At 38.9% G+C, this 24,522-nt stretch overlaps 3 protein-coding genes across 3 annotated transcripts; 1 reads left to right on the top strand and 2 right to left on the bottom strand.

The window, feature by feature from the left end:
- Positions 1-794: 794 nt before the first annotated feature.
- Positions 795-6,333, top strand: dnajc21 (DnaJ heat shock protein family (Hsp40) member C21). The gene is made up of 12 exons (XM_042509814.1): positions 795-1,207; positions 1,875-1,968; positions 2,123-2,246; positions 3,071-3,199; positions 3,377-3,681; positions 3,773-3,936; positions 4,127-4,223; positions 4,753-4,932; positions 5,034-5,082; positions 5,170-5,339; positions 5,764-5,854; positions 6,085-6,333. The coding sequence occupies exons 1-12, from the start codon at positions 1,111-1,113 to the stop codon at positions 6,244-6,246; spliced, it is 1,662 nt and encodes a 553-aa protein (XP_042365748.1). The 5' UTR covers positions 795-1,110; the 3' UTR covers positions 6,247-6,333.
- Positions 6,334-6,625: 292 nt separating this feature from the next.
- On the bottom strand, positions 6,626-15,289 carry LOC121960191 (alanine--glyoxylate aminotransferase 2, mitochondrial-like). The gene is made up of 14 exons (XM_042509810.1): positions 15,112-15,289; positions 13,623-13,711; positions 12,609-12,799; positions 10,837-10,960; positions 10,643-10,737; positions 10,435-10,528; positions 9,754-9,847; positions 9,331-9,431; positions 9,038-9,130; positions 8,811-8,943; positions 8,621-8,709; positions 8,031-8,180; positions 7,669-7,767; positions 6,626-7,274 (listed from the first exon to the last, which is right to left on the bottom strand). The coding sequence occupies exons 1-14, from the start codon at positions 15,206-15,208 to the stop codon at positions 7,173-7,175; spliced, it is 1,551 nt and encodes a 516-aa protein (XP_042365744.1). The 5' UTR covers positions 15,209-15,289; the 3' UTR covers positions 6,626-7,172.
- A 265-nt stretch (positions 15,290-15,554) lies between these two features.
- On the bottom strand, positions 15,555-24,522 carry LOC121960193 (alanine--glyoxylate aminotransferase 2, mitochondrial-like). Its single transcript, XM_042509811.1, has 14 exons — positions 24,326-24,522; positions 22,757-22,845; positions 22,411-22,601; positions 22,175-22,298; positions 21,971-22,065; positions 21,250-21,343; positions 20,086-20,179; positions 19,070-19,170; positions 18,718-18,810; positions 18,244-18,376; positions 17,850-17,938; positions 17,561-17,710; positions 16,712-16,810; positions 15,555-16,068 (listed from the first exon to the last, which is right to left on the bottom strand). Exons 1-14 carry the CDS (start codon positions 24,420-24,422, stop codon positions 15,967-15,969), a joined length of 1,551 nt encoding a protein of 516 aa, XP_042365745.1. The 5' UTR covers positions 24,423-24,522; the 3' UTR covers positions 15,555-15,966.

Below are 24,522 nucleotides of genomic sequence, written 5' to 3'. Positions count from 1 at the left end.
TTGTCCTTGTCCATGTCCATGTCTGAGTCTGTGTATTGTACTCCCCCACAACCCTCCGAAAATTTTGATCTCGGAAAATAAAGATCTCAACATGTGTTTATTCATTCTGATGAACTGCCTGTACACAACTGTTCATACAACATATAAAACGTTTAACTAAAAATTTTTTTAAACGTCCTAAAGCGTGGAAAAGACACTGCAATCATAAGATCCTGGTGGTCCAGCTTGTTTTTAATTATATTTTTGCTTGCCTTGTTGTAGTTACATTCAAAGATACTGATTCAGAAATGCCATGTGTATATTTTAAAAGTTGGTTCGCAACTTAGTGACAGAATAGGTGGCCTGTGTAAATGCAAGAAAGGTGCAACTGCCCCTATTACCATCAGAGAACATCATGGTAAGTAATGGCAGTAAGCTGATATCTGTGATACCTTATCTACAAGAGTAAGAGTATGGAATAAACAGAGAGGTGTGGTAGTTAGTGCACATTTTTAATGCTATAGTTCATTTATATTATAATCCTTGTTTAGGCAAGGTGAAGATGAATTTCATGATTTATTGGAGGATAACACACAGATGAGATTTTAGCGACTGTATTGTTGACATGCATATTCTTTGATTATTTTTTTTAATCACCACAATGGCCGTTTCCTGAGAGCGTAGAGCCCCATTAAAAATATTAATTCAGTAAGGTTTGATTTAATTTCGGATTGTGGAGGGCAGCAACACATCCCCATAGCTTCCAGTCTGCCGATATTATAAAATGAAGAAGATCAATTCTCGCGAGATTTAGCGGCACCATACAATACATGTTAGCGGATGATGGTCCTTATGACCGGTTTTGAAAAATAACTTAGCCTATCTAAACTGTTTGTCCTAAACAAAAGACATTGTGTATACCGCATTTGAATATGTAAGGTCAAAACCATACAATATTGTCGCTATTATCTCAGTAGTCTGAATCGTTAAGAGATAGAATAGAGATGCTACCCGGTTGCTAGCTAGTTGCAGTTAGCATAGCTGCACGCTACAGTAAAGGGTCGCCTGGGATAACGTGAACAACATATTTATGCTGTATTTATTGTAGTTTTTCTTCAGAGTTAGCTAACAATGAAGTGTCACTATGAGGTCTTGGGTGTGAAACGGGACGCTGGAGACGATGATTTAAAAAAAGCGTATCGTAAATTAGCGTTGAAATGGCATCCAGGTAAGTGACGATAGCCTTATGGACTTTGTGGGATGACTGATGTAAAAGTATCAATATCGCTCTAAAGTGATACTTAATTTAAAGCACAACAGCTAAATTCACTGTTGTTATTATTGGTTAATAGTTAAAAGTCAACTGGAGTCTTTGCTAAGAATAGCGTTGCATCTCAGTTAAACATATACACATTATAGTGGTGAAAGATAATGTATGGACTGGTGCAATGCCCCAAACACGCTTTGGATCTTCTGATTTGTTTTTGTTTGACATCAAAACCGTATAATGTTAAGAGAGCAAGCACAGCTGTCAGTTAAGTATAACGATAACATATTAAAAGTACAATATTTGTCTCTGAAATGTATCGGAGGTGCTGCATTTACGCTTAACAAGTAACACTAACTAAAAGGTAGCGCCCGTTTTTAATATTGTAGTTGTTTGCAACACTTAATTACATATTGTTTGCATGGTGTTTGCTTACTAATATGCACTTTAATTTTGTTTTGTGTCTTTAGTATAATGACAAAGTTGCAATGATGCTATGCTTAAAGCTGTGCTGTGCTTGTTTATTCTGTCTACTCTTAGTTTTTGGATTTTGCATCAGCACGAGATACTGTTAATTTGCCATTACAGGATTGTGAATAAAGCTGTGGATTCTGTCTGATATTTCCAGATAAAAACTTGGACAATGCTGAGGAAGCAGCAGAACACTTCAAGCTAATTCAGGCAGCTTATGATGTCCTGAGTGATCCGCAGGAGAGAGCTTGGTGTGTACAAATTAATTTAAATATGTATGGACTTCACAACAGCAGCAGGATTCTGATGTTAAGCGTCATAAAATATTTTTTCCTTTATGTACAAGCCATGTGGATTAAATATATCTTAGTGTGATTCCTCTGTCTCCTTCCTTCTATGTGGCAGGTATGACAATCACAGGGATGCTCTTCTAAAAGGAGGTATCAGTGGAGATTATGAAGATGACAGCATTGACCTGCTGCAGTTCTTCACTGTCACCTGCTACTCTGGTTATGGAGATGACGAGAAGGTTAGTGTTTGTGGACATGTGTGCAATGAACATATTGCTAAGTAATCAAAAAACTGTATCATCAAATCTTCAACTAAGTCTTTTCAGTCCTCCTCTTTGATGAAGGAAAATGCTAATAGAAATAGGATCCCGATCTGCTAAAGAAACTTATTTCAATCATCCCTTGGAGTGTCATTATGTGTGACAGAAATCAATACTGTCACATGTGATATTTGGTCATTATAGCCCAATCTCTTCTCTACTTTGTGTATGTTAGATTCTGAGGAGGGGAGGAAAAGAAAAAATGTTATTGTAACTGTTAAGCTGCACAGAGATAAACATAAACGAACTAGAAATGGAATCTTGAACTCAAAACCTGATTTTAAAAAGTCAGTGTAACCCAGGAGTTTTGACATCAAACAACTAAATACCAGGTCAGCCTGTTTGTCTTGGTTGGATGATTGTACAAGTAAGAGGAAGGAGTAATTGTATCAAAACAAATAAATAGAAGGCAATGACAACATGTAAACCAGCTGCAGGAATGTGGGAAAATTGGAAGTAAAAAAACATCCAGTCTCCTTTTCAGTACGCACACAGCAAACACACAGCTAGCCTACCAAAACAGCACAGAGAGTAGATCCAAGATCTGATGAAGCTCTGGCAGATTTCTTTGGTCTAAATTCCTAAAACTATGAGTCCTCCACCCTAACGTCAGCACCTGCTGTTTAAGTTGATGGCAGCAGCTTCATCCTTCAGGATTGTCGGGACAGAAATATCTTTGTGCGTGTCATGATTTATTCTCTCATTTCTTCTTCTTTTGTTTTTATCCATTCTCTGTGATTTAGGGATTTTACACAGTTTACAGGAATCTCTTTGAGTCCCTAGTTAAGGAGGAGATGGAGCATGGCAAGGTGGAAGATGACGACGATGAGGAGTTTCCTCCCTTTGGAGACTCCGAGAGCGACTATGATACCGTAAGTCAGCACCACACTGAAAACGGTTGTCTCAGTGTTTATTTCTCCGTTGTATGATGGAAGAGTTGAGTTTTATGTGCTGCTTTTGCTGAGTAAAAAGCTAACGTTGCTAAGGTGAACCAGAAAGATTGTTGCTCAACTGGTGTGCTGAATCAATCTCTGTATTCCATATTACAGGTTGTGCACGTGTTTTACGCCTACTGGCAGAGCTTCTGCACTCGTAAAAACTTTGCCTGGAAGGAGGAGTATGATACGAGGCAGGCCTCCAACCGCTGGGAGAAAAGAGCCATGGAGAAGGAGAACAAGAAGACCAGAGACAAGGCTCGAAAGGAGCGCAACGAACTTGTGCGACAACTCATTGCTTTTGTTCGCAAGCGTGACCGGCGTGTGATGGCCCACAGGAAGCTGGTGGAGGAGCAGAATGCTGAGAAGATCAAGAAGGTGGAGGAGCTGAGGCGGAAGCAGAAGCTCAACCAGGCAAAGTGAGAAATGGTTGGATATTTGAATAAATGCGACGTCATTTTTTCTGTATTTCCCCCCCCCTCATAATACTCTGTTGTGTGTCCATCCAAGACTGGCAGAGGAGTACAAGGAGCAGAGCTGGGCGGCCATGTCTGAACTTGAGAAGGAGCTGCAGCAGATGGAGGCTCAGTACGGAGAGGAGTTCGGAGATGCATCAGAGAGCGAGGAGGAGGAGCTGGATATGGACACGCGGGAGAAGAACAGCGACGAGGGAGGTCAGTGAGACTGTGTGCTTGAGATTTAAGCTTCATTTAGACCTCTAGGAGTTGTGTCGTCCCGACAGCCGCATGAAATACTCAGTATAGACCATCAGGGGAGCCAGTGATGTCAGCAAGGTTTGATTTTTGTGTGTGTGTGTGTGTGGTGGCCTTTGGTTTTTGTCAGCGCATACATATTTTTTCACAGATGCAGAGCAGCCTGATGGAGACGAACTGACAATTGATGATTATTACGATGGTCTGTACTGCCCGGCCTGTGACAAATCCTTCAAATCAGATAAAGCGTGAGTTACCTCCCACCCACATCACCTGCCTGCTACCCTCTGGACCTGCATGCTAGTTCACCTCCCTGAGCTGTGATTGATTATAGCAGCAGCACAGGGTCCAGATGCAGCGTAACAACCTCAAATATATTGACACATCGTGTGATGTGACTGAATCTATTGCCTGATGTAAATGACAGGAAAGATATGGGGAAGATGTACTTGTTGAAAACATTTATGTCTTCTTTTTGCTCTCTGTAATGTTTTTTTTGTTTATTACAAATTTGAATGAAAAGCACAGACATTGTCATTGTTTACACAGTGTGTTGATTCTGACTCATCAACTTGCTTAGAATTTTTGTTTGTGCGTTTTTTGTTTCATTACTCTTTTACTCAGTGATACTACTCATTTCAGACAAATAATGCAGTTTTAAGTGATTTTTTTTTCTGTGGACTTAATTCCTTAATTTATTAAATTTAGCTTTTCCATGGAGTGATGTCAATAATTATTTCTAAATTATTTTACATTCAGCGTTTTCTCTCTTCTCAGTATGAAAAACCATGAGAAATCTAAAAAGCATCGGGAGATGGTGGCGTTGCTGCGGCAACAGCTGGAGGAAGAAGAGGAGTCGCTTGGGTTGAATCAGGATGAAAAGGATGAGCAAGAGAAGGAAAATGAGCAAAAAGAGGAAGAGGAGGAAGATGAAGAGGAAGATAAGCCAAGGCAAAAGTGTGTAGCTTACTCACTTTTTACCTGGTTGTCAGGGTGGTTAGAACTTTCTTACACATCAGATTTTTATATAATTTGACATTTTTCTTTCACCTACGCAGGCTTTCAAAGAAGCAAAAGAGGAAAAAGAAACAGCAGAAAGTCATGCAGGTGAGTGCAGTAGCCCATGCCTGGTTTAGTGTGACATGAACCTTTCTTAAAAGCCTTTTCTATTCACGCTCTCCTCTTCCATGTTAGAGTGCACCAGAGGAGCAGGAGCAGGAGCAGGAGCAGGAGCAGGAGCAGGAGCAGGAGCAGGAGGGAGAGAAACCTTCGCCGACCACCTGTGAGGAAGAATCCGTCGAGAAGTCAGAGATCACTACAGAGCCTGAGAAGCAGGATGATCCTCCTCCCACAGAAGTCAAGAGGTCAGTCCAGTTCACTAGTTAGTCTTACTTTATCTGGTAGTTATTTGGTGCTGGACAGGAGGCATAAAGTTGCTTAATTGGAGCTCTTTCACTGGAAACAGCTGCCTGTTGGAAAATAAGCTCAGTGACAGTGAGTTTATGCATCATAAATCTAAAGCAATGACTGTAAAGATGTTCATTTGCTCTGTAGAGATGAGGTGAACTGCAGAGTCAGGTGGTAATGCTAATGTTTCAGTGACAGGTTTGCAGGAGTACCAGAAACTGACTTTGTCCCGTGAGTGAAAATAGGGGATGCAACATAGTAAATTCACAAATTATATAGGCAGGAAAGCATGAGTTACTGGCACGTTTTTAAATGTCACAATGTATGCTTTGCTGTTCAAAATGAGATCGTTTTTTATCTGTCCCTTTAATGTTGCCTCAGCAGCTCTGGGAAGACAAAAGGAAAGAAAGGAGGAGGAAAAGACAAACCGAAGAATGTCAAGTCCAACACAGGAGGAGAACAGTGTCCTGAGGTTGGTACTTAGAGTTTAAGAGGATTTTTTGCAATTATCATTTTCCATGAATATTTTTATTATTACAGATATGCATACACGTGTGTCCACATTTGACAGTCTAAAAGCATCACTTTTTTTCCTTTGACGTCCCTTTTGACTTATCATAAAGGACCTAATCACATTATTTACTGTAAGAAAGTGATACACGCTTCTAGTATTAAATCACACATTCCTATTTCCACCTCCAGAGGGAAGTAAACCTCCGCTGCGTGACCTGCAACAACGAGTTCGCCACAAGAAACAAGCTGTTTGACCATCTAAAGACCAGCGGTCACGCCAGCGCACTCTCTTCAAACGCCTCTCATAACTCCACAAACAAGAGCAAAAAAGACAAGAAGAAGAACAGATAGCACATCTTCATCTGGACAGATGAACCTGGAGGAGTTTGACTCTGCAGGGACACAGGAAACAATGGAAAAGTACATTTAAAGAAAGCGCTTAAAAGTGTACTTTTAATGGACTGGTTGGCTGACAGAGAGAGTATAGTTTTTTTTTAAATTACACAATAATCCTGTTCAGTGAGGAAGTTATGAATGTGTGAATGATTGAGATTATTTTATCGTTATGAGTCTTCCAGATTGAAATCTTTGAAACTTTTTCCAACCGTTGATGAACACCTCTGTACTGAGAAATCAGTGGAGAAAAACCATACAGGATGCATACAGGAAACACCTTTATTTCATCTTTATCGCTATTATCTTCAGATCTTTTACTGTTTTAGGAATCATCCCTCTTGGTTTATCATGAAGAGCTCTGTCGTGGTATTACTGCATCATAAAAATAAAGGTGATATAGCACGTTGGTATTTAAAACACAACCCTGGAATGATTTGCCTCCAGTAACCATGACTAATAAAGTCCTGTGTATTGGATATGTCTGTTGAAAACATGCACCTGCACCTTGAATATGTTGTTTGATTGGTGACACATAACAACGTGGCATATTTAAGCAAACATTTAAAAGTACAAATATCTTTTAAATCAAATATTATTACATTCAGAGCCTACAAAACTCATATGTTAGTCAGTAGATCTAAACAAAGCAAAATTAATTCCTAGTTGGTGTAAAAGTCATATGTGTATGTTTCCACCTCTTTTAGAGAAGTGACATTTACTGAGTAATTATTAAGTTTTTGAAGTTCTTATGCACAAAGGGAAAAACTCAAATTTAAAACTGATTAACAATTACATTTTTCATTATTTTAAAAGATTTACAAAAAGGCACTCCCCTGTTATGCATGCCCCACAGGTTCGCTTCTTGGCATCGAGTAACCTGTTCATTTTCCGTCCATGTAGTTGTGGATGGCCTTGTCAAAAATTGCCACGAAGAAATCTACATCTTTCTTTGTGATGCACATGGGAGGCTGGATGCGAAAGGTCTGGAGTGGTGAGAAAATGAGGAGACGGGAGGGGAGATTAGCAGGAAGATCATTTATTCTGCCGCATACTGAAAGCAGAGCAGAAACTTGAGGCTTTTCTGGCACATAAAATAAGAGGGAGAGATCATGGGAGTATTCATAGGCTGGTGTAAATTGAGGATTGAAATCAAGAAGCTGCTCTTGAGTAATTTTATGTGTATGATGTATAGAAAACTTCCATAATTGCAATTTATTTTAACAGAAGAGGATGATGCTTTTGTGTCTTCGCACTTAAAAACATCTGCCCCATATTCTTTTATTTTCCCTCTAGTGTTATAATCACCATGCAACAGAAACACAAGTAATTCAGTGTTTGGACAGAGGGACAGGCTACTTGAATCATGAATGTTGTTACCTGTCCGTAGACTCCTCCTTTCCCTATCAGGACTCCCATGTCCTTGATGTCCTCAAAGATCTCACTCATCGCCTCAGGAGGCAGCGGGGCTCTGCTGGCCTGTGGACAGAGAAAAGGTAAAAGAAAAAAAAAGGCTGGATGTGTTACACAAACTGTATTTAAGTAACTAACACTAACACCCAAGCAACTGACCACTTATCCTAAACGACCTCACATGCTACTACGTCACATAACAGTGCTCCAAGTTCACTGGGATGTCATTAATAATGTCAGATATTGCACATGATGGATCGGATGTGCAGTGAAACAAGACACAGCACAGACACACAGGTACAAGCATGTGAGGAGAGGTGAATTATTACCTTGTCTTTGACCATTTCCACACCGATCTGCAGACCCTTTCCACGGACGTCACCGATAATGTCGTACTTGTCTCTGAGTTTTGCCAGTTGGGTCATCAGATAGGTGCCCACATTGAGACTGTTCTGCTGTGTGCCGTCTTCTTTGATAGTCTGATAAGTATGAAAAAAGTTATTGTCTAATGTCCAACTGGAATCACAGCATCTAAACTGACTGATGATAGCAGTATTCTTATGAATTGATGCAAAAAATAGGCTGAGCCATCACAACACAAAAACATATCAAATAGCAATTTCTCTCCTTTGGTTTCAGTTTTTTCCACTCAGGATGGAATTTACAGGGAAGATATTTATGACAACTTGCAATTAAAGGGCAAGGGGAGCCCTAATACTATGGGCCCCAAGATAGGCCTTGGGGCCCATAGTATTAGGGCTCCCTGGTGGGCCCATTCAGTAATCCATCTATGATTATAGCAGAAATAAAATACATGATTATTGTGTAATTATGGACTTTTCAACTTAAGCAATTACAAGCCTGGATTTTTGATCAAATTAAACTAGATCTGATGTGGTGAGATATGGTTAATTCTTACATCAAGCACTGATGAAGCAACAGCACAAGCTAAAGGACTTCCTCCAAAGGTGTTGAAGTGGAAAGCCTTACCAAAGGAAGCAGCAATTTCTAAAAAAAAAAAAAAAAACAAACATGAAAAAAAAAAAGTTCACACCTTCACTCACCACTGTTTCAAACAAGGTTTGTTTTTTTTGTCAGTATTCTCTCACCTGGTGTTGTAACAACAGCTCCCATTGGAAATCCATTACCGATGCCCTTTGCCATTGTGACCATATCAGGAAGGACGTCATAACCTTGGAAACCCCAGAAGTGGCTTCCTGTTCGCCCAAATCCTGTCTGGACCTGTCAGGTGTCGGATGCAAAACAAATTATTTCTTTTCGATTTTTTAAAATTTAGATTTTGTCATCACATAATATTGCTTGATGTGTGTCTAACCTCATCAGCAATGCAGACCCCTCCTCTCTCTCTCACAAGTTTATAAGCCTCCTTGAGGTAATTTTTAGGGTACTGCACAGCTCCTCCCATTCCCTGTGCAAATCAAACACATTCGTATTTCATAGTCCCATCATAATTAACACAAGCGGTCACACTCAAGATGAACAAACAATGAAAACGGATGGCACAAAGGACCCAACAAAGATTTTCAGTTAAAATTGCTGCATTAATTCAAATGTCACATCCATGACACACAATCACATGGAGACAATATTCAGAACAGAATATAATACCTGAATCGGCTCTGCAAAGAAACCAGCAATTCGACTTGGGACACTAGTGGCAAATGTCTCTCTGAGCTGTCCAATGTATTGTTCATTTGCCATGCAATGACCTGTAGGATAAAAGAAAAATCTTTTGGTGACATATTAGCACGTAGATAAATGCAGTATTCTCTAAATCATTCTTACAGTGTGACTTTACAGCAGCTAAGAGCAGTGCAACTATTCAATAAATTGTTGAATGTCTTTCCATGCAATATAAAAGGATTGACAAATCTTAGGGCTCGTATCATAATATAATGTAGAAATTGAACATACTGCATTTGTTGTGGGAATATTGCAGCAGAGGGGATTGTGCTGCTTAATCGTGGTGCCTTTTTATGAGAGCAGTGAGAGAGATAACCTGAGTGTATTGAGCCATGTGTGTTTGTGTACCTTGGGCACAGCTACACTCTCTGATGGTCTGCACAGGAGAGTCCCTGCAGTGGCTTCCTCCCCACGGACCTCTGAACACATCAGGACACATGGTCTGTTTGTAGGGCAGAAACTCAGTCAGCTACATCAGCCCGACACCAACAGTCACTCATGAATGCAGCACCAAGACGTTTTCTTGAAATTTCCAATGCTGCCACAGCATTGTTTACCATCATCTATTAATACTGAGTAAGTGCAAAAAGCTCAGTTAATGCCCACATACAGCTTATACTGTTTGCAGAAGGTTTTTGGAAACAATTAGCCTGTTAATAAGCTCCATAGATTGTTTTATTCTTGACAGCATCATGTGTTTGGGTTTATTTTTGGATAACGTGTGCAGCAGCATGGAAGGAGCATATAATTGAAAGATACTGGTTTGTGAACTTTGTCATCACAATACCCACACAATAAAATCTAAACTGTCTGTTAGAGGTGTCCAGTATACAAACAAGTCTTTACAAAAAAGCTTGATGAATTATATTTAAATCACCATAGTAGTAGTAGTAGTAGTAGCTTTTAACACTTAGAAGATCCTCCCATTGGTGACTGAGATTAGAGCAAACTGGCCAAAGAATATAAATAATTATGTTTTATGTTATGTATTGCTGCATATGTCACTGTAATACATAAATGCATACATACATTTGTGCAGCCTGCACTAGTGGCAACAGGGTATTTATATGATGAGTTGGAGGTGAGACCCATGGTCTGTTGGGTGCCTCCGTGGTATGATCCTCTGGAGAGAGAGGGGAAAAAAATGAAATGTTTTTGAAAATTTGAAGCCAGTATTACTTCAAAACATTTCTTAATTTCCATGTTATTATAAAACACATAAGGATAAGACTTGTACCTGAATGTGATGATGTCAAAGTTGCCTGTGTGGAGTCGAGACATCAGAATAGCCAGGTCATTGGCCTCTGAGCCACTGTTGGTCAGATATATCACCTATGAAACACGTTGAAGCAAAAAACAAGAGATATGTCAATAACAGTCTACATGTTTATCCAGCCTCCTTCCCTGAGCCAAACTAATCCACTCCAGTACCTTGAGAGGATCCGGTAAGTGGGAGGCCAGTTTCTCACAGTACTCATGGAGGTTTGGATGGACGTAGATGTTTGTAGTATGCCACAGTCTCTCCAACTGCCTCTGTGTGGTGGCTGTCAACTTCCTGTAGCCACAGGTGTGAAAGTCAGAGCAACAATGAAGATATGTGACTGAAAACTGCTCCAGTTGGTAACTTCTATAAATATCACTTTTTGTTAAAAATTGCTGAAACTGTCTCTATATCCTGACAGTACTACACAATATTGATAGTCTGTGAAAAATATGTTTATTTTCTTACCCTTAGTGCTTCTAGTGGCATTTGCAAAAATCCAATGCAGCTGAATGAAAACAGTGGGCCAATGGTGGGCTGTACTTTGTTTGGCTCAACTGTTTCAACATGGCGGCTTGATCACAAATGTTCTCATTTTACAGCTAAAAAGTACACTAAATGTTTCTGAAAATATTTGAGTTGAGAAATAGGCAATGCACTAACACAGACTGTAGGGTTACAAATAGTAACACGGGGCACCTGGTGGATCAGTGGATAGAGCAGCGCCCCATTTACAGAGGTATATGGGGCGCCGCTCTATCGCAGGTTTGATTCCAGTCTCGACCCATGGCTGCATGCCCCCCCCCCCCCTCTCTCCCCCTTACACACTTAAACTGTCCTGTCCATTAAGGGCAATAAAAGCCCCCAAGAAATAATCTTACAAACAGTAACACTACATGAATGTAGGATTTTCGTGTGACTGGCTGGCTCTGGACTTTGGTGGATAACGAGTCCTTGCAAAAAAAAGGTGGTGATTTGTTAACAAAATTCACAGAGAAAAACAAAGGTCCTGGGAAAACGAAGCAAAAAGCAACTGAGGTAAAATTTTTATTTTTTTTTAAACCCCTGAAAAGAAACCACTGCCTCACAGCAAGCTGCCACTGACAATCATCCCCCCACTCAATGCCCAGGTGGCTCTGATAACCCCTCCTGGCCCCATCCTAATTGGACTCACCCACTGCATAAGTGTAGGGTAAACCAAAAAAAAGGGAACACCTCATAAGTCTAATTCTAACAAGCCATCATCAACAGTTAACTGGCAAAATATCTGCAGGTGAACCAGAATATATATATTCCTCTCTCTAGGATGAATTTTGCTCCCAAATCCTGTCAGTCGCTAGTGTCTGATCACACAGCCAGAGCCAGAGGACCTCAGTATGCTGAGCCTTGTCCTCTCTCCTCAGCCCAGGCTGCAAGCAACCACAATGACACTGCTAAACAAAGGGTAAAATAACTAATATCATCAATAAAACAGCTAAAACAAAAAGTAAGAGCAAACACAAAAACCTGGTTTATGAAAACCCTATTTTGTATGACATTTCACTAGTAAAAGTGGAGATTAAACACCTAATTGACAGATGCATTGTTACAAACGAGGCACAGGTGGCCTAATCAAGCCTGCTGACTGACTTCTGTTAGAGATCTGGACATGTGAAGGGGTACTGAGAGAACCTTTTCACGCCGTCTTTATCTGGGTTACCAGTTACTTGGCTTGGGTTGGTTGTTTTCTTTTAGCCGTAGTGTATTCTTGCAAATGCCATTAGAAGCACAACAAGTAGGAGAAGGAGTTTTTTTTTCACAGACCTTGCAGATTTCTCATGTACTGCTGTCAGGAAATAGTGACATTTTCATAAAAATATGACAAAAACTTTATAGAAGTTCACTTAAAAGTTAACAACCACAGTTTTAAACGTACTATCACGGCAAAGAAAAAGGACCTTACGGGTGGCAGTGGCCCAAACTGACAGTTGCCACACCAGCAAATAGATCCAGATATCGCTTTCCGTCCACATCCCACAGCCACTGCATGTATCCCTGGTGGATGAACACTGGTTTCTTATAGTAGGTAATCTTTGAGGTCACCGGGTTGCAGTTCTGCTTGCGGATCTCCATCATCCGCTCTTTGGACATACCCTGAATACATGGCAGAGTAAGGAACATCATGACCTTTTTTCAGCACTCTGGACAGACTTCCTCAATAAGAAAAATGTTTTTAAAAGGATTGGATTAAGTGCAATGAAATTTAGTACAGACATTTGAGCTCCCCAGAGGATGAATCCTGGTCATTTATTTGGTCCTTGGACTTTTCTTGTAGCACCACCGACAGGTCAAAGTTAAGGTTTGGTCACACCAGCTTTTAAAACTGCCCAAAGTAAAGGCCAGAGTGAATAAAGTTTGGAACTGCGGCAACCAGTAAGGTCAACTTAACCTGTGTAAAACTCACATTGGATTAAATTCTGGTCTTAAATGTGGTACAGTGAGAGAGACATTGTTACCATGATTGTGACCTACTCGTGGTAGTATGTTACTGGCTGTCTAGCCTGTTTGCCAAATAGCCTGTATGCTTCAGTTGGTCACCCTGCCAGCACCCCCAAACTTGTAACACCACCAATTTTCCAAGGACCTGTGGATAACTTAATCATAAGTCTGGTTTGATCAAGCTTTTATTAGCCAGTAAAAGTATACAACAAAAAAAACCTTACCCTGCAGTGCCACTAGTGATGAAAAGCTCCATCGGGAATCTTAATTGCTATCAACATATTGTGAGCTAATAATTTCAGTTTCTCTCATTAAGTTTAGGGTAATGTCATATGCAACACCTGTCAGGTAAAGACAGATATTTTAAGTGCACCACTATTGTAAGACAAAAAACGCTTTAGACTTTTTAACTAAAGCGATTACGAATATGAAGCCCAAGCTCAAGATATAAGCTGTCTGGATATCACAACACTCTTACCGTGTATTCATCTGGTTTGAAAGTGCACGAGGGCATCTCTGGGAGGTCTGCAGGTCGGTATTTGAAGGCTGATTTCTGACATACTGCCCCTGCAAAAGTGATTGACAACAGAAAGAGATGAAGAGATTGAGTTTTTGAAGGACTTCATGAGTTAATCGAGCCTTACTTTAATATTTCTGTGATATCTGGGGCTTGTTTTTGGAACAATTTGGTCTTGAAACTCTTAATTTTTTTCTAACCTATAGTATATTATAATAATAACTTTATTTGTGTATCATCTTTAAAACAGAGTTTACAAAGCAGAAATTGTATACTCAAAAGGCATTACAACAACAGAAAGCCAAACAGTCCTACTGAACACAAGTGAGACAGTTCTTGATTATTTCTGACCTATAACCTACAGTCCCACCTGATTTGCAATTTGCCAGGGATTTGCCATTGGATTGCTGAAAAACATTACAGATGTGGGCAATGATTCAGACACATGGCATCAGGCTACTTATCATCTAGAGAAAAACACATCAGTTGTTAACCATTATGGTTGTTTCACTTGTTTTCGCTCTAAATTATCTGGTCAATATTTTATTGGCTTAAAATGTGATTGATGGTTCACCCACATTAACTTTGTATTATGTATCACAGGAAAAACTGAACTTGCTTTTTTTCCAGTCTAGCAAAGATTGGAATATGTCAGTTAGAACTTGTCTTGATTCTTACAATATATCTTTTTATCAATTCTGGTTTGCATAATGTACCTGTCTGTTTTTGAATAGCAGTGAATATGTTACCTACAGTGTGGTGCACCAATCTCTTCTGCAGACTGTATAACAGTTGAAATGTTTATCTCTTTAAACACAGACAGATTATCTTGTCCTAAATTACATCAATACTTATTTTAGACAATCTGAAGCTGAAAAATATACTTTTTTTTAAAAAAAACTAAAAACCCATCTATTTAGTCAGACTCTTATGTAATGTTTTAGCATTTTATGGTTTTACTATTTATTTAAACTTATTTTATTAAAGTAATTATTTATTTTGCTTTCATTTGTTGTTGTTTAATCAAAATTTTATTATTAATCATTGTGATTTTTAAAATTCTCTCGTATGTTATTGACATTTTACCATAATAACATAATATATTAACATAACATTTATTATTTAATTCTATTAACATTTTATTATGAACATTAACATTTTACTTTTTTAACATTGTGTTTGTCAATCATTCTGTAAAGCACTTTGAAGTACATCAGTTTGTTTAAAATGTGCTTCATAACAAAAGTTTGATTGACTAGCTAGACTCATGAGCTAATAAGCCGATATAATTTACTAATAATAATAACGTAAAAAAAAAATTATAATAATAATAGACAATTTTCAAAGCTACTTAAGGCAACATAAAAGACCTCCTCTGCAGGCTGTGTAAGCATCAGCAACAGATCATGATCAACAAATTATGTTTTTGTTCATCTCCATGGTAACTCACCACTTCCAAGGTGAATTTTGGCCACAGCAGGTGAGCAGCAGGACTGTCCTGTGAGACCTGCACAGCGGCCACTTAGACAGGATACAACTTTATACATGTTGAGCAGGTACAGAAGACACACAGCTTCCCTACTCCCTTTACTGTCTGACACTCAGCAGCAGACTCACTTCAAGCTGTCCTTTAGGTTGCACCCGGGGATGGGTGGACAGCGAGCAGCCAATGGTACCCTGATCCTACCAAACTTACAATGACTGGTCTGCAACGTCATATAGATAAATATGTAACCACTGGCACTTGGTCACTAGATTTCCACAACATGCTTCGAGTTTAGAAAGAATGCTGGATATGTTTGGGTGGCTGGTACTGGTTCTTTCCTGTTGGAGGCCAGAGAAGACGAATGTCAGTAGGGGGTGGTGTGACCAAAGTGTAAGAGTGCAAATGACTGTTCATCAAGCTCCATTTAATACGAATACATTCACATCTATAATCTGCAACAAATCATGTATTCAGAAATTCCAATCATACGGTATATTCAAGCACGATTCAACAGATCCAAAACAAGCAAAATGAATTTCATGTCCGTTGTTAAAAAGGCAGTTAACAAGATTATTTTCTCATTTAACTAGTAAGGTATGTTAAGTGGATTAAGACTTCTGATTACAATACAGTAAACATAGTTTCAAAAGTGCCCTTTTACAATTGTTATGCGAAGGCAATAACAGAGGTAGTCTTCATCAGAAGGTCAAAATGATTGATTTAACATATTAAATGATGTACAAAATGCAATTCGCAACTGAGAGCTTTTCCAGATTTGGTCCTTGGCATAAAGTGATCCAGTGAACTTATATGTGACTTTCATCTTTTTTCCATGTAGTTGTGGATGGACTTGTTAAAAACTGCCAAGAAGAAATCGGCGTCTTCCATTGTGATGCACATTGGCGGTTTGATGCGGAAGGTCTGAGGTGGTAAGGAAAACAGAAAACTAGAATTACCGCTTGTCACCAATTCAATATCTGACCAGATTTTGTTCCTGAGTTATGACACTAAGTAATGGCCAGAGAAGTGTTTTTTTGCAGAACGTTATGATGTCACAGTGAGGTTGACCTTTGACCTTTTTTGGATAAAACATGTCATCACTTCTTCATTTTATTTTATTAGACATTTGTCTGAAATTTTGTCATAGTTAGAGTATGAATTCTTGAGTTGTGGACAAAAACATGTTTTGTGAGGTCACAGTGACCTTGACCTTTGACCACCAAAATCTAATCAGTTCATTCTTGAGTCCAAGTCGACACTTGTGCCATATTTTAGGAAACTCCCTCAAGATGTTCTTGAGATATCACGTTCATAAGAATAAGACAGAGGAGATCACAGTGACCTTGACCTTTGACCACCAAAATCGAATCAGTTCATTGTTTAAGTCCAAACAGACGTTTGTGCCAAATTTATATAAATTCCGTTAAGGTGTTCTTAAGATACCATGTTCACAAAAATGGGATGGATGGACGTGACAACCTGAAAACATAATGCCTCTGGCCATGGCTAACATCAGAGCAGAGGCATAGAAACTGAGATAGGGAGAGAAGGTGAATTTTGTTACCTGTCCGTAGACTCCTCCTTTCCCTATCAGGATCCCCATGTCTTTGACATCCTCAAAGATCTCACTCATTGCCTCAGGAGGCAGCGGCTCCCGGCTGGCCTGTGAACAGAGAGAAGATGAAAGGATGAATGAGACTGACAAAGTAATTAAAGTAACTCACCATGTGAACACTTTGCAACTGCTTGGGTTCAATCACTATTCGATTGTGACTAAAGCACCTCATCTCTGACTGCTCACTGGCTTGAGAGACTGTATAATGAAATACTTGAATGGTATTTTTCAAACAGAAGAATAAGTAGTTTATGTGGGGCCCCTATATGATGTTTTTGTTGTTAATAAGACTGTCACAGGTGTTGAAAAATCATGCACCAGTCAAGATGAGAAAACACTGACACAACAGGATATTTTCCAAACAGGGCTAAAATACCTTAAAACGACTGATTGTATACAAAAGACAAAGTCAATAAAACAAATTACACACACTCTGTATTTTTACTCCCGGGCAACTGTCTTATTTCATTACAAGTTTCTGTACTGTACCTGAGATACTACCAGTATCAACAGAATAAATAAACACGTCAGAACTTAAAGTAGTTGTACATGTACTGCATGTACTGCAGCTGAGATTGTTCTTCTCTACAGATGGTCACCACTGCCCCGGCTAATGGTTAACTGGAGCACTGCTGAACCATGCCCCTGGGAGGCACAGCACAGCACAGCAACACACACATACACACACACACACACACACACACACACACACACACACTCACAGACAGACAGACACACACACATGCTGTTCAAGCATGTGAGGAGAGGTGGGTGCCACTTCTGTTACAAATTCCATACCTTGTCTTTGACCATTTCCACACCGATCTGCAGACCCTTTCCACGAACGTCACCGATAATCTCGTACTTGTCTCTGAGTTTTGCCAGTTGGGTCATCAGATAGGTGCCCACATTGAGACTGACCTGTTGAGCACCGTCTTCTTTGATAGTCTGTTGAATAAAAATAGTCACGTTTGAATTCAGTGCTCTTTTTGGTTATGATGTTTTAGTTTTTTACAGTAATAATAATATGCAGAAACAGACTGAATTTTGATCAGATTAAACTCTCTCTCCTGTGTTGAATTCTTACGTCAAGCACTGATGAAGCAACGGCACAAGCCACAGGATTTCCTCCAAAGGTGTTGAAGTGAACTCCCTTCGCAAAAGAGGCTGCAATTTCTGGAAAACACACGAACAAACAAGCTGACACCTCCACTGCATCTTGCCAATTTAATTGCGGAAATAATAAACAACAACAATATATTTAACTGTAATTTATGAACATACGTGCAGATTTTCATGCAAGGATTGTAAAGGCTAGAGAGTGACAGGAAAGGGGTTAGAAAGAATGAATGACGATCAGCAAAGGGCTGCAATTTAAAATCAAAGCAGGGCTGCGGCCAACGACTGAAGCTACATCGTGCACACACTCCACCAGGTTTGCGCCTCCAACAAGGTTTTTATGCCTTACAGTATTCTCTCACCTGGTGTTGTAACAACAGCTCCCATTGGGAATCCATTACCGATGCCCTTCGCCATTGTGACCATATCAGGAATGACGTCATGACCTTGGAAACCCCAGAAGTGGCTTCCTGTTCGCCCAAATCCTGTTTGGACCTGTCACATGCAAAACAGATGATTACGTTTATTTAAATCTTATTCAGAAAGGCTAAAAAGATGGAAAGACCATAAAGCCACCTGTGTGTAACCTTATAAACCCATGTTATATGGTGTTTACTTTATATGGCTTCCTCTTGGGCATAATACAGTAACTTCATCATGGAACCGTAAGCTTACATGCGGTAGAAACTCTTATCTAGAAAGACAAGTAATACTGTAAAGATTAGTAATAAACTGACTTTTGACTTGTCCTGTGAGCATTGGGTGTCGCACTTTCATATTTCCTTTTAGTGAGAAACCCAAATAAATATTTGAAACATGTAAAATATGAGTCAAACCTCATCGGCAATGCAGACCCCTCCTCTCTCTCTTACAAGTTTGTAAGCCTCCTTGAGGTAGTTTTTAGGGTACTGCACAGCTCCTCCAACTCCCTGTGCAAATCAAACACATTAGTATCTCATTATCCCATCTTCATTAACACGAGCAGTCACACTGAACATGAGAAAAACAATAAACATGTTTGAAATAATAACAAATGAATCTGTTCTCACTTTTCTGATGTCAGCTGTCATCATCTATTTGCTAACATTAGTCGATAATGTCGCTATTCAATGTGGCAAAGTAAAAGATCAGACATGCAAAAAGAAAAACTATATTTTTTAGGTAATACTCCACCACAGAATATAATACCTGAATCGGCTCTCCAAAAAAAGCAGCAATGCGACTGGGGACACTGGTAGCAAACGTCTCTTTGAGCTGTCCGATGTATTGTTCATTTGCCATGCAATGACCTGTGGGATTAAACAAAGTGAAGTCATTTTTATTAATCAAATACAGACACTGGCATGTGTATACAAATACAGAATATTACAAAATAATGCTCATTTTTATACAAAAGCTACGGGCTGAGTAATTATACCATACATCGTTTATCATCTTTCTGAGATGTACTATAAGAAGTTAATGAATGAATTAAAGTTAAAGCTTACCAAATTAAAGTTAAAGCTTACCAAATTAAAGTTAAAGCTTACCAAAATCAGTCACAGTGTGAGATCCTAAATATTTGAACTAATACAAAACATCTTCCTTTTTTTTACTGTTTCCATTGTAATTTGAACATTTTTGTAATTATATTGTATTTTGTGAATTAAAATAGGTCTGTGATAACTGCCCTAATATATTTTTTTTCTCCAAACTGTCCACCGTTATAACAGCTAGCAACTGTATTTGAAATACAGCAGCAGGGTTACTGACTGATATTGGTATTATATTGCTGCATAACGGTTGTTTGTTTTGTGTAAACAGACATGTAGGTATGTAAACATACTAATAATTTCCAGGTAAGCTCTCTAACTGAGACACAGATGTACTATTTAGCTTAAATTCCAGAAAATGGGTAAAGGTTAGAGGAGGTAAAACAGGTAAATGATCAACAGTGGGAGACTTTGAACTGCATTCGAGCAATTCAGTACTTTTGTCTCATTTTAAACAGTTAGATTAACCTATTGCCAAAATTTAGACACATGCATCCTCCAGTATGCATTGTTGTTTTTCACTGTGCATGACCACAACACAGCAAAAAAAAGTAAGGTTAATGTTTTGTAGGAATACTGCAAAAGAGGTAGTAATGAGTAATCTCATAGTCATGTTTTTTTTCCTGTTTATGAGAGCAGTGTGGGTGTGTTGAGCCATGTGTGTTTGTGTACCTTGGGCACAGCTACACTCTCTGATGGTCTGCACAGGAGAGTCCCTGCAGTGGCTTCCTCCCCACAGACCTCTGAACACATCAGGACACATGGTCTGTTTGTAGGGCAGAAACTCAGTCAGCTACATCAGCCCGACACCAACAGTCACTCATGAATGCAGCACAAAGACATTTTCATGAAATACAGAATGCCTCCACAGCATTATTCACCTTTCAGACATCTATGGAATATATACTTAAACAGAAGGAGAGTAAAGAAGCTGTTTAATGAAATGAATGAAATTCTATATAAAATTTGTTTAATAAGAGCTAGCGTTGGTAACTTTTATAGAAATCACTTTTTGTCACATTTGCTGAAACTGTCACTACATCCACACAGTAGCACATGAGAAAGAAAAAATCCTGCTCCTCTGCCTCCCCGTAGTGCTTACAGTGAAATTTGCTTGAATTTAACACAGCTGTTTGAAATCAACCAATTAGAGCTGAGGGCTCTCTGAATGCAGGTGTCAATAATGTCAATCACTCATCTCATGAACTGCTGTCAAACTAGGCAAATCAAATATGAATCTAGATTTTGTTACTGCACTGCCTATTTCTTGCCTCAGATGTTTTCAGAAACATATTTTAGTATACTGTTTAGCTTTAAAATAAGAACGTTTGGGACCCGGCCATGTTGAGAACAGTAGAGCCTGAAAAAGCACCACCCACCAGCCAAAACAACTTTCTCATACACAGGTATATTTGATCAACGCTAACTGGTTTGACAGTTGTCATTTTTTTAACCAATTTATATAAATTAGTATAATTAATAAAAAAATGTCCATAATCCTATCACAGAAGTGAAAAATGAAATAAATAATTGTAAGAATATATAGATTATTTGTAAAACTGTCTGAGAAGCTAAAACATGTTTAGTGTGAAAACTAATTACCTCCAGCACATTTTAAGTTTAGAATGTGTTGCTTGGAATGGCAGCTATTTTTTCAGGCAGATGCTACACTTTCACTTTTTTTCAGCACAACAGAGCTTCACCCTGTCTTCTGTGCAATGTTAATTTGCTCCTTTATGTCACCATATTATATATTCACCTTCTAAAGAATGTACATGTTTATATTCATCTTCAGGTGAATGCTTATCTTGTATGGTATTGCATGATTTTACATACATTCGTGCAGCCTAAACCATTGGCAATGGGGTATTTATACGCTGCATTGGAAGTAAGACCCATAGTCTGCGGGCTGCCGCCGTGGTATGATCCTCTGGAAGAGAAACAGCATTATACATTCAGGACATTTAGATCACAGATTTCTTGGCAATGCAATCAAGCTAGACAATGTGTGAAATTATGCTGACTTAATACAGGAATATAATTTAAACACACACTTTTGCGAAAAATATTGTTTTTCACATTCCTGAGTAGTAGTTGTATCATTGTCTTTGTAATCTGTTGTTTACTCAGTCTGTGTCCTTCTCCTGTCTGTGTGAAAAACCAAAAACATGTAAGATTTTTGCAAACTGCTCCAATCAGGTGGATGCTTCAGGGTTCTAATTAAGTACAGGGGGATACCTGAATAGAAATAAACACTTTTTCATATCTCCTATCAGTAAATCTCCTAAAGTCAGAGCAAAAGCAGGATGTAAAATGAAGGGCAGTATTGCACGTATCTGAATGTACTTTTTGTCCATTGCTGCACCATGAATTTTTAATTTTAGTCTTTCTCCTTATAAATAAAAGTAATGTTGCCTGCTCTTTCATAATGTCATTTTTAAGCAATAATATTGGATTAACATGAAAAAACATTTCTGTATTTCAATATACCCTTTCTGAAATTATGAAGCACATAATGATGTCTCTCACTACTCATAATTCATAAAAAGACTTGCACCTGAAAGTGATGATGTCATAGTTGCCTGTGTAGAGTCGAGCCATCAGCATAGCCAGGTCATTGGCTTCTGAGCCACTGTTGGTCAGATATATTACCTGGACAGGGAAACAAAGACCAGCAGACAATTTAAATACAGCCTATATATTTATCTGGGTGCTTGCTCTTAGCTTATCAATTTTTTTTTTTTTTATCTGGAGGCGGTACCTTAAGAGGATCTGGTAAGTAGGAGGCTAGTTTCTCACAGTACTCATGTAGAGTAGGATAGGCGTAGATGTTTGTAGTGTGCCACAATCTCTTCAACTGCTGCACCGCGGCTGCTGTCACCTTCCTATACCCACAGATTTCAGGAAAGGACATGTTTTTATAACATTAATAACAAACCGTTTTTCAGAATTAAACCTACTATCACTGTGTGACACAGGAAAGAAAAAGGACCTTACGGGTGGCAGTGGCCCACACTGACAGTCGCCACTCCAGCAAATAGATCCAGATATCGCTTCCCGTCCACATCCCACAGCCACTGCATGTATCCCTGGTGGATGAACACCGGTTTCTTATAGTAGGTAACCTTCATGATCATGGGGTTGCAATTCTGTTTGCGGATCTTCATCATCTGCTCTTTGGACATACCCTAGACAGAGACAAATACACAGGGCAGGAGTTACTCTCAATGTCATTACCGGCATGTTTATGTTTTATAGTCATTACTGAGGTGATTGCAGAAAACAGCACTCAACTGTGCAAAAGAGAGAAACTGTGTTCCTGCAGTATGTTGGTCTTTCTTACCGTGTACTCGTCTGGTTTGAAATGGCAGGGGGGCATGTCTGGGATGTCTGTGGGAGGGTGTTTGAAGGCTGATTTCTGATATAATACACCTGTGAAATTATTGCAACTGAAGTTTAGTCAGTGAGTTAAAAGACATTTTTCTTTGAGGTACAACATGGGCTGACGTCTTTACTTGGCTGAAGCTGATCGAAGCATTACTATGACATTTAGTGTGACATTTAGTCATTTGTGAAACAACCTGTCAGTGACATTTTACGCAAAGGTCTTTCAATGCTCATCCTTTCTTTCCCCTATTAGCTACAGGCAGATGAAATGTTAATTAGCACTGATGCAGTCATTTTTTCATAACATCCAGACTTTCACTTTTAATTAATTAAAAACCTGGCTGACATTTTAACAACATTAAGTTCACCTTCTGTTATTGCAATTACGTCTCCTGCTGCAATTAAATTTGATGAAATTACTCATATTTTTAGGTCATCCTATCACAGGTGCCCTGTTTGAGTAATGTACCAAAGACATTGCAGTGTAAAGTAGTTCAGTGTTTATTATTTGCTCTATTATTAGGCCAATTAGTATCTCTGAAAAATATACATAGGCTATATATTTAGATCCAGGGCTATTTATGAAGCTGAAGCCTCGGACACCGAAAAGCCTCTGACGCCCAGGCCCAACACTGAATTCAACCTTATGTGTGACAGGTGTTTCTATAGTTGTTTGCTTCATGTGTCAATGAGGGTCCTCTAAAAGACAGAAATACCTGTCAATTTAATGCAATACAGTTAAACAGCACAGCACCACAAATCTGTACAGGTGAATCAAAACCTCTTAAAAAACTGAACATTACCGTAACTTTTGTTCAGGTAGCATTTACAGCAGGACTGTTGTATATAAAATTATACATGTTAGTAGAATAATCTAAAAATCTGTTCATAGTTCATACTGACTTGAATAAATGTGCTTAGTCACATTCCACCATTAATAAAAATGCATTCCTTTAACATTTCTGTCAACTCTTGTCAATTAATTTTTAATCATAGCATTGGTGAAGTAGTCTATACTCAATATTGATTACTAACAACTATTTTTTCTATATAAAGTTAAATAATCTCAGGGACTGCAGAGATCTGGGCTAAGCCCCCAATGTCCTCAAATCCTTGAGGCGCCTCTGTTTGAATCTAAAACAGTTTCTACAAAAAACTAAACATGATAAACTTGATAAAGGTAGGATTTATTGCAAAACTGTTGCACTAACCTGAATTAGTTTGAAGTAATAAACAAGCAAAGTTATTTCACTTTAACCTACCTTCTACTAGTTAGCGTTACACAACAACAGTTTAGCACTACATTAAATCCGTTTTTCTGCTTTTAATTATTAGCTAAAAAACTATTAGCTACGTATAAACCGTTGTGCCGTTGTTTCTAGATTACTTACAACGACAAACATAAACGCTTACATAAAGTCACACCGTGTTTAGGTTGTAAAAGCGGTATTATTTTATCAGACCATAAGCAACTCAAGTTGGTTAGCTAGCTGTGGATTTTTGGTTCGTCTCCATGGTAACTCACCACTTGCCAAGTGGAGTCTAACTGTCGCGGGCCGACAGCAGGACTGTCCTGTCAAGGCTGCACAGCGGCCACTTAGAGAGGAAGCAACTTTAAACATGTTGAGCAGGTACAGAGAAAACACGGCTATCTAACTCCTCTCTCCGTCTGACGGTCGGCAGCGGACGTACTTCAGGCTTTCCTGCCTCTAAAGTGCCTGA

Source organism: Plectropomus leopardus, chromosome 20 (assembly GCF_008729295.1).
Source record: "Plectropomus leopardus isolate mb chromosome 20, YSFRI_Pleo_2.0, whole genome shotgun sequence".
NCBI classification, from domain to species: domain Eukaryota; kingdom Metazoa; phylum Chordata; class Actinopteri; order Perciformes; family Serranidae; genus Plectropomus; species Plectropomus leopardus.
This window is presented reverse-complemented; position numbering and strand designations above follow the sequence as displayed.

What these genes read in the sequence shown, in the direction of transcription:
- dnajc21 (XM_042509814.1), top strand. Translation starts at nt 1,111, where the DNA reads ATGAAGTGTCACTATGAGGTCTTGGGTGTGAAACGGGACGCTGGAGAC. An exon ending in GTTATGGAGATGACGAGAAG is followed by an intron (nt 2,247 to 3,070) that starts GTTAGTGTTTGT and finishes TCTGTGATTTAG; the next exon opens with GGATTTTACACAGTTTACAG. An exon ending in CCGAGAGCGACTATGATACC is followed by an intron (nt 3,200 to 3,376) that starts GTAAGTCAGCAC and finishes TCCATATTACAG; the next exon opens with GTTGTGCACGTGTTTTACGC.
- LOC121960191 (XM_042509810.1), bottom strand. Translation starts at nt 15,208, where the DNA reads ATGTATAAAGTTGTATCCTGTCTAAGTGGCCGCTGTGCAGGTCTCACA. An exon ending in CAAAATTCACCTTGGAAGTG is followed by an intron (nt 13,712 to 15,111) that starts GTGAGTTACCAT and finishes TCACTTTTGCAG; the next exon opens with GGGCAGTATGTCAGAAATCA. An exon ending in AGAGTGTAGCTGTGCCCAAG is followed by an intron (nt 9,432 to 9,753) that starts GTACACAAACAC and finishes TTTATCCTACAG; the next exon opens with GTCATTGCATGGCAAATGAA.
- LOC121960193 (XM_042509811.1), bottom strand. Translation starts at nt 24,422, where the DNA reads ATGTTTAAAGTTGCTTCCTCTCTAAGTGGCCGCTGTGCAGCCTTGACA. An exon ending in TTTTTGGAGAGCCGATTCAG is followed by an intron (nt 18,811 to 19,069) that starts GTATTATATTCT and finishes TGATTTGCACAG; the next exon opens with GGAGTTGGAGGAGCTGTGCA. An exon ending in GGGTCTGCATTGCCGATGAG is followed by an intron (nt 18,377 to 18,717) that starts GTTTGACTCATA and finishes TGCATGTGACAG; the next exon opens with GTCCAAACAGGATTTGGGCG.